The 19,951-nt window shown below is 38.5% G+C and overlaps 1 protein-coding gene across 1 annotated transcript in view; it reads left to right on the top strand.

Annotated features, from left to right (window-relative positions):
• Positions 1–5,930: 5,930 nt before the first annotated feature.
• Positions 5,931–19,951, top strand: part of cdk14 (cyclin dependent kinase 14) — a 314,716-nt gene continuing 300,695 nt past the window's right edge. The window contains exon 1 of the mRNA XM_084725970.1: positions 5,931–6,596. Coding sequence (XP_084582096.1) covers positions 6,503–6,596 — 94 coding nt within the window. The 5' untranslated portion in view covers positions 5,931–6,502. The remainder of the gene's footprint in view (positions 6,597–19,951) is intronic.

The raw sequence follows: 19,951 nt of genomic DNA, 5'->3' as shown, positions 1-19,951 counted from the left end.
CTCTGAGTAATGGATTGGTTGTATTAGTAGTTTGCAGCTCTGTAAGTGAGTACTTATGAGTTGAAGTTGTATATCTAGGGATGTTTTCATTTAGGCAGATGCTCTTTGCACCCTGGGTGTAAATAGCCAATGTAGTAATTTGTACCTGCATAGAGAAAACACAAGTTTTCCTAAACCAACCAAGTTGTTTTGTTGCCTGAACCTAAACAAACTTCGACTAAAAACTGAAAAATAATAATGATGATAATAATAATAATTAAGTCAGCGATGTCTAAATCAACACTGACTTCTAGTTTCACATGGGATTCTTAACTCTCGCCTCCTGGGTCAAGAGTTGAACTCTGGTCTCTCAGGGAGAGTCCTGTAATTAACCATTCATCCACCAAAACCGTCGCTTTACACAGACTTTGATGTTCTGTGCAGCTGAACTAGGAGGATGTAAATAGATGAATAACTGCCGTGCAGAGGTGGTAAAAGTACAGATACCTGCATGGAAAAAAGGAGCACTGATTCTTTATTCAAGTGAAAGTGAAAAAGTATAGGCTGCGAAATGTACTCAAAAGTATGACAGTACTTTGAACCTCACCTTTTCTCCACAGTCAAGTGTCCCTCTGTCTGTTTTGTCTTCTTATGTCTTTTACATCATTTTTGTCTCGTTCTGTCCTGTTACATTTTGTTATCTTGTTTTTGTCTTGTTATGTCCTCCTACATCTTTTACGTCATTTTCATCTTGTTACATTTTTTACATAGTTTTTGTCTTGTTACATAATTTTCATCATGTTACATCTGTCATTTTCATCTTGTTAAATCTTTCATGTAGTTTGTCTTTACACTTTTAATCCACAATGATTCAAAAGGAAGTTTAGTACTTTTTATTCCATACATGAATTTCACAGCTCTGAATTCTAGTTTCTTTATAGATAAATATTCTTCATACAAGACTTATCATCAGCTTGTAGAATACCTGTTAACAGAGTAAACTACCCACAGTATGGAAATAGTGAAATTATCTTCACATCATCCAACTATACATGCAACTCTAATTAAAATGACTTGGTAATGCATCAGTCAAACACTCATGTTACCACAGTGAACACAACACTGATTGTGGCCTTTTTGCTCCAGTCACACATTACCATCTAAAGGTATGGAGGGAAAAAAAATCTCTATATTGCTATATTCAGTGTTGTTCCAGTCACAGCTGAGGTACCTTCTGTGTTTTAACTGTGAACTATGTTAACATCAGGTTAAACCTCGTCCGTTGACACCAGCTTCACTTCCTCATCGTTCAGGTTCCCGCAGACCCCACCAGTGATGAAAGAATTAGGGGAGACTTGGGATGGTTGCAACAATTTTTGCATTTCTCTCGAGTTACTCTGACAGTATTTGGACTATAGATCAACCAAATCTTAAACTCACACCTGAGTGCTAATTAAACTTACCATTTAAAGATCACTTATATCATATGGCTCCCTTTTAACCTGACTAGATCACCGTGGTAACCTGATCCAAAGCAGGTTATTTTCAGAGTTCATGCTTACTTCTGAGCTGCATGTTAGTAATATCACCAAATGAAGCTGTGTAATGTGTGTATTGTGTTGCCATAGGAACCTGCATGCTCATATGGACACTTTAAATATTACACAGCAGATCATCCACACACTAACAGAATGATGAAGCAGCTTCAGACACTTCGGATGATGTTCTTAAGCCTGATTGGCTGCCAAGTCTGTTTTGCACTGCTGATGTTGCAGCTCTGAACGCTGATTAGAACATTGATTAGTCTATCCTGTTTATCATTAATAATATTCAATCAATACAACTAATTTCACTTTACTTTGAACAAAAACTTAAGTGATTTCCAGAGCTCCCTCATTATGGGATGGTGTGAGACCTGAGTGCACTTGTTAAGTATAATGTTTATATCTGCAGTTTAATGAACAGATGTCAAGCTTGAAATGAACAGCAGCATTAAGAGCACATTGAATTGATCAGTAATTATCTGCCAGTGCTCCTCTCTTGTCTTATTTGAAGCACCAGTGTTGTTTTTTGTCACAATATTTTCAAAATATTTTTCATAGCTCCTCATTATAATGACTTCTTCATCTTGACTGATGTCGGCGTCACCTGATTGGTCCACTTTGACGGTCAAACGACATACCAAGCATCTCTTTTTATGTGAACGCACACAGAGCCTGAAGAAGAGAACCCGGTTTACAAAGAGAGTTGATAACCACCGTTGTGATGTCCGTTATCTCTTCCTGGGGTTTTTCGGTTTTGTCGAGCCAGATCATCCAAAAGCCTGAATATGCAGAGCCTGGCTTCATTGTAAAGCCTTCTGGCCATGACAGAACATCATGTGCTGGTTAAATACACTGACCCTGACACATGCTGACCATGTAACTTAGAGGTCAACAAAACAATGATTCAAACAAAGTGAGGTTTGATTAATTTATACTAAAGGTCCGGGCAATATAACAGATAGGCAGCTCATAAAAAAATAGTTTTATGCCAAGTTGTGTTTTGTTTTTTACAGGGAACAAAGCAGCACCAGATGTTGGATGTGTGCAGTATAAGAGATAAGAGATAAGTTGAAATTGTTGCAACTGTCCCCAGTCTATCTTATTTATATCTTTTACCTATAAAAATTGCAATACCGCTGTGTCGCAATACTCATAACTAGAAGTCCTGCATTTGAGATTCAGTGGTTTTTGGGATTGTAAAAGTTTAAAGGTTTTATCAGAAAATCTGTAGCAATATTTTAAGTAGCATGAAACAATTATGTATTAAGCCAAGTTTTACAACTGGAGTCTCTTGATGAAATGTGGTAAACAGCCCTTTAAGGTTTCCTTCCAGGACCTAGAGGGTGTTTTACTATGTTTTGTCCTCTAGAGGGACATCCTAAAGTGCGCTCTGGGATGTCCTCCAAGTGGACAAAATGTGGTACAGGAACCTCTAGTGTGCCCCTCTACTGGACAGATCGTTGTAAAGGAACTTTTAGGGTGTCCTTCCAGTGGACAAAACATGGTAGAGTGCCTATTGAGGTGTCCTTCCAGTGGACAAAACAAAGTAAAGTGTGCACTAAGGTGTCCCTCCAGTGGACCAAACACAATAAAGTGCCCTTCACAATGCAGTCTCTCATGGGTTGCCCTACATAGAAAATTATTTGACTTGGTTAAATTAAAATAAATTTCCTGTGTATTTTTATTACAGAGTTGTAGTAGATGTTGTGCAATAAAACATTTTTTATCTAAACAAATAACTGGAACTGTTTCACTTTAAATGCATAATGATTTTCACCACCATATTCAGATGGTGTCCTTTTTATTTTTATTTTTATTTTTGCCCCTGCCCCCCTGACAGAGTCCACCACTGCAGTAAGGCATCATTTTCTGTAACACTCCTCCTAAACATGTCATCAGATCAAAATCATGGTGATAATCAATTCTCATAAAATTAGGCAAAATCAGTAAATACAATAATAGGTCTTAGAGCGGGGACTGGGTTCACCAGGACCCCAAACGCAACACAGAATAGAACAGAATAGAATAAATTTTATAGTTCACTGGGGTGGAAGCTCATTAAAAGTCACATTATATTCATAGTCATGACACACTGTATATAAAAATGTGCATGGTCAGAGCTCTCAGTTGAATATGCGTGACTTCTCCAGCCCTTTGTGTCTAACCAGTGAAGATGCTCTCCTCATTGATTTTTCTAACACCTACAAACAGCCCTCTAGAGGGAAGTTACAGTACCAGAGGAGCTTTCTCCGCTTACATTAGCTGACAGACAGGCTGCCTGGGCTGTGAAATCTTTTCGAATGCAGTCACCTCACTGCCATCTGCTGCCACCAGTGTGCAAAGTTACCTTAAGCACCAATGTAATGCTCATCGACTTTTTAAAACCCTCTGCTCTGTTCCATAGGTGTGTCTTTTTCTGTATTTTAGATCAGATGTGGTTCTGTTTCACTCCATATATATCCACAGACAGTAGACTGTACAGTGTGCATGCATCATTAACAAAGGCTCTGTAATGAAGGACCAGTTCACACTAATGAAGCTATACATTTGTCTCAATTATCGTCGTGCTCCAGTCAAAGTCATTAAGCAGCAGCAGAGTGAAAACATTTCAGCCCTTTGCAGTCTGGAGGCGTCTGCAGACGATCCAGCACTGAGCCATGCTATGGTATATACATACACTGCTCCACCATTGTTCTGTTGATGCCTCTGAATTACTCATGCAGCTGCTGTGGTGACTGCAGTAACAGACATGATCAAACTGGAGATGCCAGCGAGCACATAAAGACTCATGACAGAGGCAGACCGGAGCCCATGAGCTCACTGCTGCAGGATTTAGATTATTGATGCAGGGTTTGGATGCTTTAATCCCAGAGCTCTCTTTAATCCCGACTATGTACTATTGTAAGTTTAACGGACAAAATATGATATTATTGTGGCAGAAATGGGCTGCTGGATATTCTCGTCATATCAACTGTCTGCAGGGAGTTTTTGCAAAAAGGATCCAGAGAAGACAAAAAAAAAAGAGACATGTTTTCATGAGAATAAAATTGTGTGCATGATCAGAATAAAAACAAAAAAGGTGCTGAGGTGTCATGTGATGATTTAAATATTTCCCCAAATGATGCCAAAGACATGGAGCAGAATAACTTTTTGTGGATTACATTCAGTAATTCATGATATTAAATAAATCAAAGATGTATCACAGAGCAGTGCTGTGACCAGGCATAAGAAACAGAAATTAGAGGAGGAAGATTGTTTTTTTTATTCAGTATTTCAAGAATATCAAATTTCAGTCTCATCTTTGACATTTCGGCTTTATTCTCAAAGTGAAAAAAGTTGATTTATTTTGAAATTTCAACTTTATACTCAACATTTGGACTTTATTTATTTATTTTGACTTCATTTTCAACATTTCAACTTTATTTTTAACATTTCACCTTCACCTTTATTTTTGATATATCATCTTTATTTTCGACAATTTGACTTTATTCTTGAAATTTCAGTTTGGTTTTCAACATTTCAACTTGATCTTCGACAGCTGAGCTTTAATTTAGACTTTATTTGTGATATTTTGACTTTATTATCAACATTTTGAATTAATTCTCGACATTTCAAGTTTATATTCGACAGTGCAGCTTTAATTTCAGCACTGGACATAATCAACATTTCAATTTTTCTTTTCAACATTTCAACTTTTTCAATTTTTGACATTCTGGATTTATTAACGACATTTCACCTTGATCTTCAACAGCTCAGCTTTAATTTCGACTTTATTTTTGATATTCTGATTTTTATTGTCAACATTTTGTTTATTTTCGACCTTTCAACTTTATTGCACCTTTGTTTTCAACATTTAAGTTTGATTCCCTCTGCTCTGCCTGTCCCGAATACCAAGACAGCCTGGGTTTTTAAGAAATTTAAAGGATCAACTCGGATATTCCCAAATGAAATCGGGAACAGGACAGATGAAGCTGATATTTGGGATGCCACATTTACAACAACAAACAACCACTCCTCCTCCACATTTCGACTTTATTTTTGACATTTCAATGTTACTCTTGACATTTGTACTTATTGTTGACTTTATTCGCGACATCTTGACTTCATTTTTGACATTGTGACTTTTTTCTGGCCGTTTCGACTTGTCTCTTGACATTGCGACTTTATTTTCGACGTTTCGACTTTATTCTTGATTCCCTGTTCATGGTCTTAATGCTCTTCTAATACAAGAGAGCCTGGGATTAAAGACATTTCAGAGATCATCTGTGATATTGTCGGATGGACACCGCTGATGAAGCTGATGTTTGTGGAACACCTCGACCTGCACACAATGACCGGCTCTCGGTCTGTACAGCAGGAGCGCTGACAACAATCTGATTCCTCATGAAAATATTCCTCCTCCTGCAACACATTACAGGGCGGCGCTGCGTCTTTGACGGCCAGTCTCCGGGACGAATGGAAGCCCGGGGCTCCCGGGGAGTCCGCCAATCCTCGCATCCAGGGCGGGGTCTGGAGGGTCGAAACCAGAGAGAGAATCCCAAAAATGACATCTAGATTGCGGTGGAGCAGGGAGCAACTGGGACGCTGAGAGAAGAAAGAAAGAAGTCAGAGCGTTGAGCTGCTTTTTCAGGATCTTAACCAATCAAGGCGCATCAGAAAGGCGCAGCAAATTACGCACGGGTTCCAGTTTTGATGCTTCTGCTGCTTCAGCGCGGACTTTTCCTGCATCTTTGGAAATGTAGTGGCATTCTTGAGAGAATCTCAAGAAGGCATTCGTTGTTTCCAGCACTAGTTGATGAGAGAAGTGAGAGCCGCTGAGGCTCCGTTTCCTGTTTGCCAGCGCGCTGCAGCTGGGCTGAAGAAGCCCCGCAGGGCTGCCTGAACACCGGTCCTCCTTCCCCCGCTTCAAACCACAGCCAGTCCGCTGCCAGTCCGCTGAGAAAGTCCGTGGAGGAAAAAAAAAAAAAAAAAAAGAGAGAATGTGCGACCTGATGCCAGCCTCCCAGCCCGCGGAGAAAATCGGCAAAATGAAAAAGTTGAGGAGAACTTTGTCGGAGAGTTTCAGAAGTATCGGTGAGTAACGGGACGTGTTTTTCCATTTTCCAGCCCATTTTCCAGCTCTTTGTGCTACAGCAGAGTTGAGAAATGTCTCCAGCAGCAGCAGCAGCAGCAGCAGAACAGACTGCTGCTTCCTACCGAGGTGATGTCTGCTCACAGTTGGGGTTTGCAGCCATGGAAAAAGCGACTTTAACTTGGCCTGACCAGATTTCCTTTAGCAGAAAAGCAGTGAACAGCTTTTTGAGTTTATAAAGAGTTGTGAGGACATTGTCTTTAAAGAAATAAAAAAAACGGAATGTGCTCCCTGGAAGTCTGCTGCTGAATTTGAGGCTGATTGCACAATTCTGACCCACAGCTTTCCAGAAATATCATCTTTATTCCAGCTTTACAGTTTTCTACCTGTTTTTCAGTTCAGCTTCAAACTCATGCTTTGAGCTCAGCATGAATTCAAACTTATTTGTAGGAAAATAAATTCCATTTTTATGTTAGGAGCTGTAAGAAAAAAAAAGAACCATGCAGACTCAGCTGTTTTTAACAGTAAAAGAGGCGAAACCCAAAATTATTACCAGTCTTTAGAGCCTGACCAATACTGGATTTCTGGGGTTGATACTAATATTAAAGGGTAAAAAGAATTCTGATCTTGATATATATTGTCCTGGATAAACTTGAATTTAAGTAAAAAAAAAATCACATGTACATTCAGTTATGCCTCTAAAACTAACTATATATTTTTTTTAAAAATTGTATCATGTTCTGTTTTCATTGGACAACATGCCAGTATAGATAAAGACAGACAGAATATCTGTCTGACGGCTCTATCTGTCTAACTCAAATGGTAATTTCACAATGTAAAACAAATAGAAGTAGGCACTGTTATAATTTGTGTTGTCATTTCACAGACATACACACAGGCCTGAGCGGAGATGTGATCAACCATGTAGAGCTAAAACTAATGATTTTTTGTCCTTATTGATCAATCTGCTGATTGTCTTGATAAACTGATTAATCAGTAGTTTTTCTTAAATGGCAGAAATAGCTACAAGTGATCATAACAGTTTCCTAAAGCTTAAGGTGACGTCTGTCAGTTGCTGTCGAGACATTCACTTTACTGTCCTATAAAACGAATCAAACAGGGAATGTTAGGAAAAACTTCTAGGATAAATCATGTATCAAGATAGTTGTTGAATCATTTTCTGTAGATCAGATAAGTGGTTGATTGACTAATCGCTGCAGCTCCAGTTTGTGTTTTGTTTACATCTCAAACAATATGAACAAGTGTTGTTGATCAGGATCTCCTATAAGTGGTTTTTGGCAGCTTGTGGACAGACTGTGATGATCTCACTGTTTCTAAATGACCTCAAACACATCGGTGACATTTCTTCACTGTGGTTTCTTGTTACTCGTCAGCCAACAGATCTGTATACCATGATACTGTTATATCTGTGATATCGGACCATATAAGTCATCATCATTCATTCATGTTCTGATCTCTGGTTGTGCTTGCAGTACACTTACTGTACACAAATCAGCGGACCGATTAATTAGACCGATTATCTGGCATTTTGAGATAATCAGTGTTGGTTGATACCAGCGCTCACAAGCCTGATAAACAAATGTGTGCAGACACATCTGCAGGCAGTATTGTCAGTGTGGAACCATGTCTGCACTCCCTCTTCAGAGTTTCTGGACGGTTGAGAAAAAGTTTTTTTTTGAGCCCCGTACTGTAACTCTCAGTCATCCTGCTGTAAACGTTTGTCTAGATGATGAATCTGATCTGATCATCTGATCATTTAGAAAATAAGAATTCCACCTAAAACAGCTTCTTATTGGCTGATAACCATGTATATTAGATTGCAACATGCATGGCATCAACCATCAGCAGCCCGGCTCTCTAAAATATCACCACTGGTCATTGAAAAACCCACATCAGTCGACCACTGATCACCATTTCAGCTCAAGCGTTCTTTGGTAAAGAAGGTGAAACAAGTATTGCGTATATTTCACAAAAAGGAGGCTTCATATACGTGGGTGTTGCTACAGATTTTATTGTCATCTGACCAATATATCGACTCATACAGGAACCTGGCCTATACTGGATTTTGAGGCCAATACTCAAAGTGAATTTTTAATGACACATCACCAGATATTCAGTTTTTAACATGAAGTCATGACATAAATATTTTTAAAGAGGATCTCTTGAATGTGGTTATTTGTTTATGATTAGTTATTGTGGTCAAGATATGTATATACTATATGGGACAGCTTGTTAGTCCTCGTCAGACATTCGCCACTTCTGACATTTTTGGTAAAAGATAAAATTAGGGGTGTAACTAGCAATTATTTTCATTTTTGATTTATTTATGGATTATTTTCTCGAGTTATTGATTAGTTGTTTGGTCCATAAAATGTTGAAAAATGTTGATCAGCATCACCCAAAACTCTAGATGACGTCCTCAAATGTCTTGTTTTGTCCACAACTCAGTTTACTGTTAGAGAGGAAGAAAGAAACCAGAAAATATTCACATTTAAAAAGCTGGAATCAGAAAGTTCTGACTTTTATTTCTTTGAAAATGACTTCAAAGTGATTAATCGATTAGCAAAATAGTTGGCAGCTTACTAGTCGATTAGTAATTGATTGATAAATCGTTACTACCTATTATTTTTATTACTAAATAATCTGTCTTTAGTTTTTCAATTGAACAAATTATTGTTTATTTTTGAAAACATCAGAAAATTATAAAAGAAGTCCATTCCATTTCTGAGGAGACGTCTTCCATATCTTGATTTGTCTGACAGATATGTACTAATCACTATTATTGTTGATTAATCGTTGTTATTAGAGATGTTCTGATGCCATTTTTGCTCTCAGGATATTGATTCAATACCTGAACTTTACATACTGGTTGATACTGACTGTAATATCCAAATGCATTTTTTGACAAAGGAAAGATATATGACAAAACAGCATTATAGTGAACTACTGTAGTGCTGCAGAGATCTACGGGCCTACAGATGTTGTTCTCCAGATGTAAGAAAACTGACATCAACAAAACGTCATATCATCCTGATTTTAACTTCTGACCATTCCTGCTACTTGCATTGTCAGTCAAAATAATAGCAACATGACTTTTTCTTTACCATTGTGCAGCCCTAATATACATGTACTGTATGTGTGATATTAGTTTGCTGCATGGACGCGCCGATAAGCAATGCTGCATTTTAGGCTGTATCAGAGGCATTTCTGATACTGGTATTGGTATCGGAACAATTCTACCTCTTATTTTTGAGTTGAATCAATTGTAAGCTGATAAATAATATAAAAAATGGCCATTACCATTTCCAAGAGTCCAACTTGACTTATTCAGCTGCTCAAAACTAAAAAAAACCTTCAGTTTCCAGTCATAAGCTGCAGATCTTCACTTCATCAAAATAATTGGCCCTCAATTATCCGTCGGTTGACTAACTGATGAATCAAATAATATTTTCACTGCTTTATATGTGAAGCCATGGTTTTTGTGCAGGATAGTTGCATTATCATCATTGTCGTCACCCTCATCTCTTTCCAGTCCTTGTCTTTAAATATAGTTCTTACACAATCATGAAAGCCGTGCAGCTGAAGTAACCTGGTACGTGACTCTGTGGGCAAAAATCATCACGAACATACAATCACATCACTGGTTGTCAAGGTGCACATCTTTCTTCTTTTTTTTTTGCCCTCTCTCCTACTCACGCACACATCCTTCTGCCGACACACACACACAAACACACACACACAGAAGTGCCTTGGCACCGTCGCAGGGTTCAGTGGCCTTTGAAGCAGCGTGTGTAGAGAATGAAGAGCTAGATGTGCAGCCTATACGAAAAAAGATGAGGAATGAACAGAAGTGAGTTTGGGTCGATGTTGCGGCAGAAGAAAGATTGGCATTGACTTTTCCGCTGTGCTGACGCTCATCTCCTATTGGCCATCTTTCCTCCCATCTAAATCAACACATCTGAGCATTGATCGGCCTCTCGCTCTGCTCTACGGACGCTTTAACAAAGCTCATTCAAGAGGCAGCTTTATTGTTTATGTCCTTGTGGCAGTGTTGATCCAACCCGGTCCCAGTGGGCAGTGCCGCATCACGTGTCAAACTGTGGCTCAGTGCAGCATGATGCATTGTGGGGGTTTTTTCATTTTAATAGCTTCAAGCCTGGTTAATGGCCTGACGCAGGTTCCTCAACCTTTTCTGAACCGTGAGACAAGGTTTGATCCCCATGAGACAAGTCATTAGAGGACGGTCAGTCTGTCATGTGAATGTGAGGGTTGTCTTTTTAAAATCAAGAAAATTAGATGCATCATATGGAAATAATGTAACATCTCAAACCACCTTTAATACGGTTTTGTTAAAAGTATATTAAATATCAAACAAACCCCATCAGTCAGAGATATGAAGCACCCTGACCCCAGTACTATATAAGTTTAGATTAAAAGGTTGGCTTGATTGGGTGATTTTTCCACATTTGTGGGGTTTTCATATTCTTTCTTCAACATTTGAATGATGCAAAAAACAATATATTAATGATAGAAAGCTCAATAAGTTATTTTTTTAATCCTCTATCTTCTCTTAAAAGATGTAATTATTGTTTTACTGCAGTCGTGACCAAAAGGCCGCTCTGATTCCGGGGCCTGCACAAGAAATCTGGCCGGCGAAGTAAATTAACAGAGCATTACTGCCGTTTAGGTGCCCCTGAGCAAGGCAATTAACCTGCAACTGCTCCTGAGGAGATGCACAGTGGCCATCAGCTCAGACCGTGGCTTGCAGCTTGAATCTGTGATTAAGAGTCCGTCCACACTAATGGTGCAGACGCAGGATGCATTTGGATGCACCGGACCTCTACGAGCTCCAACTGGTGGAAGCTGAGCACTGCTTAGGGTCAGTTTGTCCATTTTCAACATATTGGCCAGCTCACAAACTTTCTCATAATACAGCCAAACAGTCTCTAAAATATGTTTCTGAAAGCACCTAGGCGAGAAGAGTTTCTTGAACCCTGTGTGTTGCACTGAACGGTCTATTTTACTCTAAACGGGACCAAAAATTTACAAAATGAAAACCATATTGTATCGAAGAAGACTTGAAAAGAGTAGTTGAGATCATAAACTCACTCTCTGTTCTGCATTATGCGACACAAACTGTGTTTGCCTCAAGTCGGTGTGCCATATCCCTCGTGAGCTGCACAGCCGGATCTCCTGATCTCCATAGAAAATGAATAGGATCCATTGACTTGACGTCCATCAATGGATCCAGTGTGTCTGCTCGTGCTGCGTATTGTTTAAAAACATTATTATCAATACCATCACTGTTAAAGTGATACTGATACCAATTGATTTCTTAATTCAGGACCTTTTTTTTTCCAAAGGTTGATCTTTGTGAAGAAGGCTTGTTGTGGGGTTTGCCATCTTATCTTGGTCTTTTGCAAGCAGAGCTGGTGGGTGAAGTGCTCTGATTTGGGTTTGGCTCATCTGTTCAGCAGGAAATAATCACGGCCTGCCTGGTCACAGAGTTTCAGGTATTGCAACAGAAGACAAAAATATGTTTCTGAAAACATTTTAGGCAAGAAATAGACAATGCAGTAACAGAATCTTGATCCATATTTGATCAAGACTGCCTGGTTGGACAGTTTGATCCTGGTTGCAGTCTTTCATGTATTACACCTAAACAGGCGACTAAAACATGTTTCTGAAAACATTTAGGCGAGAAATACACAATACAGTTACAGAATCTTGATTTGCTGCCTAGTTTGACAGTTTGATATGAGTTTTGTTCGCACTGTGCGTTGCACTGGGTGAGATGGATGTCTCTCTCTCGTCAATCACGAGGTAGCCCCACCCTAAAGCAAACTCTGCATTTATTTTACTTTAAATGGGACCTTAATTCACAAAATTAACATCATGCTGTATTGAAGAACACTAGAAACTAGCGGCGGAGACCATAAACTTATTAGGAAACTGTTTACTGATGTCATAAATCATGCAAAAAGTAGGGTTATTTTGCCATAAGAGTGCATACAGTACACGCTGACTCCTTTTTAAAACCAGTAGAGTCGCCCCCTGGTGGCCATTATAAAAAGTGCAGGTTAAGGCACTTTTCAGGCCCAGAAAGCTCTGTCCACTATTTAATATAAAGTCTATGCTTCCAAGCCGTAGTCATATCCTACGGTCTGGTTTCATTGCCGCTGACACGTCACTCAGAGGGGCCTGTGGTTGCTCATGTTAGTCAAAGCTCTGCTCTGTTCTGCTCTGTTCTGGCAACTCCACTCCGCTGAAGTGAGGACAGCAGACTTCAGTGAAGTCTACACCTAGACATGTCAGTCTAACACGTATTCATCTCTAAAAATAGAAAACAAAACAAAACAAAGCACTTGTAATGTTCCACTTAACATGGCCTCAGTTGCCACATCCAATATTTGTTGACATCTAGGTTTAAGCTTTAACTCTGCCACAAATATCTACCATATATAAAGACACTGGAGTGGATGATAAAAACTGAGCTTTTGGAAAATGATGACAGTTATAAGTTGTAGGATTAAGGACGCACAGTATTGGTTTTTACTAATATCCAGTATGCTGATATTTCCATCTGATTTTGGCTGATTGCACATGCTGATAGTAATATATGCTAGAGCTGCAACGATGACCCGATCATGAAATGAATCACCAACTATTTTAAGAGTTGATTTGACATTTGAGGACATCATCTTGAGCTTGAGCAACATTTAATGGACAAACAAGTAATTGATTATTGGAGAAAATTATCAACAGATTGATAATGAAAATAATCATGGCAGAAACGACCTGAAAAATAGTTTGAAACACATGTTTGGATCTGATTTTCAACTGACAAGACTGTGACAGGATTAATTAATCAATAGATTGAGAAAATAGTCAACAGATTAATTGACAATGGAAATAATCATGAGTTGCATGGTCCACTGCCAGATACAGACTTTCAGAATGTACACTGTCACTGGGCAGATTAAGAAAATGACTGCAGACAGTTTTTTTTTTTTTTTTTTTTTTTTTTTTTTTTTTTTGCTGGTGTGTGTTTTTCTTTGTTCTTCACAAATTATATTTGTAGTGTTGAAGGAATGTGATTTGGCTCCTCCTCACATGACCAACACTGAGCAAGCATTGCAAATAGCAACTTAGATATCTGTTTCAGACACTTCAAAAAATGCATGTGTGCACTTAAAGGGACAGTTCACCCCCAAATCAAAAATGAATATTTTTCCCCTGACCAGTAGTGGTATTTATCCATCTATTTTTATTTATTTATTTGTTTATTTATTTATTCATTTATTTATTTATTATTTAAATTTTATTTATTTTTTGTTGTGAGTTGGAGAGTTGTGGAGATATCGGCTGTAGAGACGTCTGTCTCTTCTCCATTATGGGACTGAATGGCACTTGGCTTGTGGTGCTCAATGTGCCAAAAAAAAAAATACAATTGAAAAATTCAGAACCAGTTTCTCTTTCCAGAAATTATGACCAGGTTCCTCAAGGTGATCAACAGACCTTGTTGTTAGCAGTTTCATGTAGGAACTACTTTCTTTCTAGCAGGGATGAATGTGATAAGTCGACTGTACAATTAAACGTTGCCACCCTCAAAATACTAGTCGGTTAAACTATTTATCAATATTTTATTTTATGCATGATGTTAGTTAACTGTTCTCTCTAAGATGTTATGCAGCTGCCTGCCACTAGTCGAGGCTGTGGCCCCATCAGATGACAGCCCTCCTCGCCGTAAGCGCGTATGCTCCAATCGCAACCCGGATGTTTATATCAGCAAAGTCGGATGGATGACAGCTCGTAAAACCAGCACAGTTTGTCAGTGTTTTAATCTAGAAAATGGAAATAATGTTGACTGTAGAATAAACTGGTTTTAAATCACTGGACTGGAGCAACATGTGACCACATTCAGCACAGACACTGACATTAACCTGTAAGCAGAGCAGCTGCTGCTGCTAGCACTGCTAAGATTAGCCACACTGTGTAGCAGGCTGGCAGCTAACATCAGCTCTGGGTCATTTACATGCAGACATTGTGATCCTCTTCAGTCTGAAAAGTTGAAGCATTTAGTGAGTTGTTGTCATGTTTGTAAGTTAATGTGCAATGTTTTTATTGCGTAGTGCAAAGTCACACAAACTTTAGTGTCATTTAAAATATGATTTGGCGATTGTAGACTGTGATTAAAAGCTTCAAATGGCTCTTAATACAGTATTTTTTCGGACAGTGTTTGACATTATCAGTTAACAAACTGTGCTCAGTTTTAACTGCGCTCTGAATGTTTTCTTAGTCAGCTAGTCTAAATTAAAATTTTCATGTAATCACTAGGAACATCCCTACTTTGTAGTGGAAAGAAAGTAGTTCCTGCTGAATTTTAAGAGTTCCAGTAGATTCTACTGCAGAAACAAAGTAGTTCCTACATGAAACTGCTCCCAACAAGGTCTGTAGGTTATCTTGAGTCACCGGGTCATAATTTCTGGAAAGAGACACTGCTGTTGAATTTTTCAAATGTTTTTTTTTTTTTTTTGTCTTTTCAAGCGCCACAGGTCTGGGCCATCTAGTTCTAGTTAAAGCAGAAATCTGTGCAGCCAATCTCTAAAACTTGGCAATCACACCCAAAACAGTAAAGATGGATAAAAAGCACTACAGGTAGGAATAAATATATGTTTTGTTTTTGTTTATTTTCATTTTAAAGCCTTTATTGGTCAACACTGATGACATAGTGATAATATAGAGCATCTGGAGTGTGGACACATGACAAAAATATAAAAGGTATTTCTAGAATTACTGTGGATGTAATCTACCTATGTGAGGTTGAAGTAAGGTGCTCCTGAAGCGAAACTTACCTGGATAAATAAATACATCTAATATTATTTTAGCTATAAATATACCTAACAGAGTCTGAGCTTCGTCTATATTCTGCAGATGAAACACTGAGCACTGAAGTTACTTTAGGTGAGTTTATCAGCACATCCCTGATGTTAATTTACCCATGAAAACACCTTCCCTTTATGAGAGACAGCTTTGGCTTCTTAATATTTTCCTCACAACTTTGATCAAAAGGCAAATTCCTTCAAGTGAGAGATGCAGTGTGAAAGGCTGGAGAAGCAGTAATGAGGTGTTATGGGTTTTTAAAGCAGAAGCTTTTTCTTCACTGAGTTTGGACAAAACAGTCTTCTTTTCCCTCTGTAATATTTCATGTCTGCCTCTCATCATCTCCCTCTGAAAGTGATTCTATTCTTTTCTGTATGCGCCCAGGAAATAAATATAGTATAAAGCTTATTTACGGTTAACAAGAACGCTCTGACAGCAGCTCACCAGCGTTCAAATCTGAATATTTTGACAGATACACGCTCCTCACTGAATGCTCCGAAGACTCCTGCTGCACAAATGAGGGATCTTTTTAAAAAGTTTTTTTTTTTTTAATTATCATGCGCAGGAACTCACGTGTGATAACTGTATTTTAGTCAGAGCACATGCTTTCTGCACTGGTTGTTATGGTAACAGGCATGGTGGGCTACACGTGAATGTGAAATGTTCATCATCTCCATATGAAGATGCATTTTCACCTGTGGTTGTCACGTTGCATGTGATACGTCAGGAGTTAGATGAGAAGATGGATGTCTCACTCTTGTCTGTCAGGCTGGAGATTCAAACGTGCTCTCATCAAAGTGATGCCAAGAGATAATTACAGCACGCAGCCCGTATAATACCACAACTTCATCTCAGTTTGTATTCAGGCTGGGTGATATGGACAAACTCAAATATCTTGATATTTAAGACCAAACCTCTCAGTATCCCATCCATATTGCAGGAATGACTATTGATGCTCTCACAAAATATTAACAGTTAGATTTTTCAATAAATAATTAGCAGTAATGATATAAATTAGTAGTTGAAACTTAACAGTGTGAGTGAGCTAGCTGCTAGTCATAGTTACACAGCCTTACCAAGCAAATGAATTCCTGCACCAAAACTTGCAGCTCCCAAGTTTGAAGTCAGGTCATGGACAACTGGTATGATCAGTGACTGAGCTTGAACTGTTACTGGCCCAGGATGGGTAATATGGCTCATAAATAATATCTCAACACTTTTAGACTACTTTGCAATACAAACTGTATCTTGATATACTCATTTTCTGGAAAATAACACACTGTAAATTCTCAAGAAGTTCAAACATATGATGATCTTCAAGGATAAGATGCACTGATGTCGATTAAACTATCAAACAGGTAGGGCTCCGGGATATGGACACAATATTTTTGACCACATACCTCGATGTTGCAACAATATTATAGAGCCGACTATTGGTGCTTTCACAAAATATTTTTGATAAGTGATCATCAGTAATGTACTGTAGATTTAAAGTGGGCAAAGGCAAATTATAGAACACTTATCTGTAATGCAGCCTTTAAAACCAGGAAAAAAAACAACTCTTATGCCAAATCACAATATAACAATATCAAAATCTCACACAATGTCTAGTCTCATATCATGATATCTATATAATACTGATTTATTGCCCAAGCCTAGTTTGTTTATAGCATTCTTGGGAACTGGGACAAACCATGTGTTACCAAAAAAAAAACAAAAAAAAAACTTTTTTACTGACATGAAATATATGTAGTTTCTGAAATGTTTTGGTTTGCTTTAATTTTTTTAGTTTCTAAACTCTCTGTGCCTGAAGACAGCCTTGTCCCAGACAAGAATTTACAACTTAAAACAATTTAAAAATGTGATAAAAGCCTTCAAAATTGAAAACTAACAGTACCTACTGATAACATATATGGGTGTAAAAGTGTGCTATTATAATCATCTTTATGTTTTTTAGTGGATTTGTTTATAAAAATGGTGGGATTTTCATCAACTCAGATTTTTACAAAAACATGTTTTAATGAGGCATACTAAGGGTCAGCTATAGCCTATGAACCCTTGAGTCTTCCTAGTTTAAAAAAGGCAGGATTACTGCTCAAGCACTGGTAAACTTTCTGTTTTTAGACAGATTCATTAAATAATATTTCCATCAGATGTGTCTCAACTAGGGATGCACACGATTAGTCGACTATACGATTAACGTCCCCACCAGCCGTATCGCCAGACAGATTACACTGGGGCACGTGCCACTTCAGAGTTTTAAGTCTACATAGCATAGACTACAGCGCACATACTACTTAGTATGGTAATACATTGCTACTGTATTCACTCCACATAAACAATGCGCACATGGCTAATTAATATGGTAATTTATTCACGTGTAGGGACTTCGGCTGAAAATACTTCTGTGTCAACTCGAAGTCGAGAGAGCGAGAGAGACAACAACTTGTTAAATATATTATTTTGATTTTGATTTGACTCGAACTGTAACTCCTAGATGGATATCAGAAAGTTGTTCGCCCGCAGCAGGGATAAAGCAGCGAGGAATGAGAGAGGTAAGTGAAGTCCTAGCTAGCTAGGCAACATAAGTCTGTCTTAAGTTAATGCTAAGTTAGCTAACGTTATTCCTTGTATCAAGACAACCATATTAATTTGCTGTACGAGCTGTGGGGGGAATTTCCAGTGAGTTTCATCAGCATGAAACATAATGTTGGTTATGGTCTGCTGGTTCTGCTCAGGACCTCTGCATCAATTCATTGCTCTTCCTTTTTGCTTTTATCAGTAAGGGTTTAGAAGTCTAGAGTAAAGTGCACAAGTAGGCCAAATGCATTACTGCAGTACATTTCAGGTGGTTAATCAAAGATCTAGACAACAACATAGTCTGATATGATTGAATAGTTTAAAGAACTATTTATGATTTTTTATGATAAATAAGTGCTGAATATGTTTTTTTTCCTTGCGCACTTTGCGTGCTCTCATGAATTCTTTGTGCCCCAGGTGTGCCCCGGTACAGTATTAGGTCTAGTGATGTCCCTGGTCCCCACCCTCACTAGTCAGCACTGGAAATAGTCGTTTAAACAATTTATCAATATTTCATTCATGCACGATGCCAGTTATCTGTTGCACTAAGATGTTATGCAGCTGGCTGCCACTAGTTGCCTCTCTCACCCAGCGTGTATGCCCCGATCACCTAGGCAACCGTGGATGTTTATATCAGCAAAGTCGGACAGATGACAGCTCGTAAAACCAGCTCGGTTTGTCAGTGTTTTAATCTAGAAAATGGAAATAATTTTGAAAGTAGACTGTGACAGAATAAACTGGTATATATTCACTCAACTGGAGCAACATGTGACCACAGACACCGACATAAACCTGCAAGTAGAGCAGCTGCTGCTGCTAGCACTGCTAACATTAGCCACACTGAATGTAAGGCTGGCAGCTAACATCAGCTCCAGGTCATTTACCCACAGCAGTGTTTCCCCTATAGTTTATTTGGGAGGGCACCCCCAGCAAAAATATCAGCATTTTTTAAATGAACCGTACGTGGCGAGGCAGGAAGCACAGGTAAATGGAAGCTTTTTTTGTCTCAAGGGTGTGTTAAAATGCTGATTTTAATAATTAAAAATAAAGTTAAGAAAATATATGTTCTCCCAGTCATTTAAGGTGGGCCAGTTGTATAAGTGGGTGGGCCCAGGCCCGTTAGGCCCACCCATAATACTGCGCCTGATGGATGGATGGATAGATCCATAAATAAATAAATGACTGAATAAATAAATAAAAACAGTGTTCCACTGCTAAAATAAAAATGTGAACACAAATCAGTGTTAACTGTTTATTCAGGTCCAAATGCTTTGTAATCATGGTAATGGGGTCCTTTGGTGAGAGGGTCCTGCAAGGACCCCAACACAGGCCACGCTCATGCCAACATTTCATTTCCAACAAAACAAAAAATGTAACATTTTTGTCGACTCTGTATTTAATTTTAAAAAATGTAATAATTCGGAGGTTGGCTCATTAGAGGGTTTAAAATCCAGCATAATTGAAGAGTAAAAATGAAAACACCTTAAAATATGTTTTTTTTCCCCAATTCTCAAGAAGAAAGAAAGAAAGAAGTGGAAATATTTTTGACTTAATCTTTAAAAATACAAGGATTATTTAAACTACACAAATTAAACTTGACAATAGGCTTTATAAAATGCCTTTCTTCTCCAGTGAGCTCTAAATCTCTCCAGTGCTGGAGCTTTATTGTCTACCTGCAGTCTAATCCATTGTATTGAGTGTGGATTTGTGGCTGTGATGATGCTGTCTGGAGTGTCTGGGGAGTCTGCGGGGAGTGTGTGTGTGTGTGTGTGTGTGTGCTGACCCTCTGAGGAGAAGGAAGCAGCAGTTTAACGGCTCAGTGGCCGGGCTGACAATGCTTCCAAACGCTCCCCTCTGACATAGAAAAGTCATT

Source organism: Lutjanus erythropterus, chromosome 9 (genome assembly GCF_056507025.1).
Source record: "Lutjanus erythropterus isolate fLutEry1 chromosome 9, fLutEry1.hap2, whole genome shotgun sequence".
In the NCBI taxonomy this organism is placed as follows: domain Eukaryota; kingdom Metazoa; phylum Chordata; class Actinopteri; order Lutjaniformes; family Lutjanidae; genus Lutjanus; species Lutjanus erythropterus.
The sequence above is the reverse complement of the archived record's forward strand: the minus strand, read 5'-3'. Positions and strand labels throughout refer to the sequence as shown.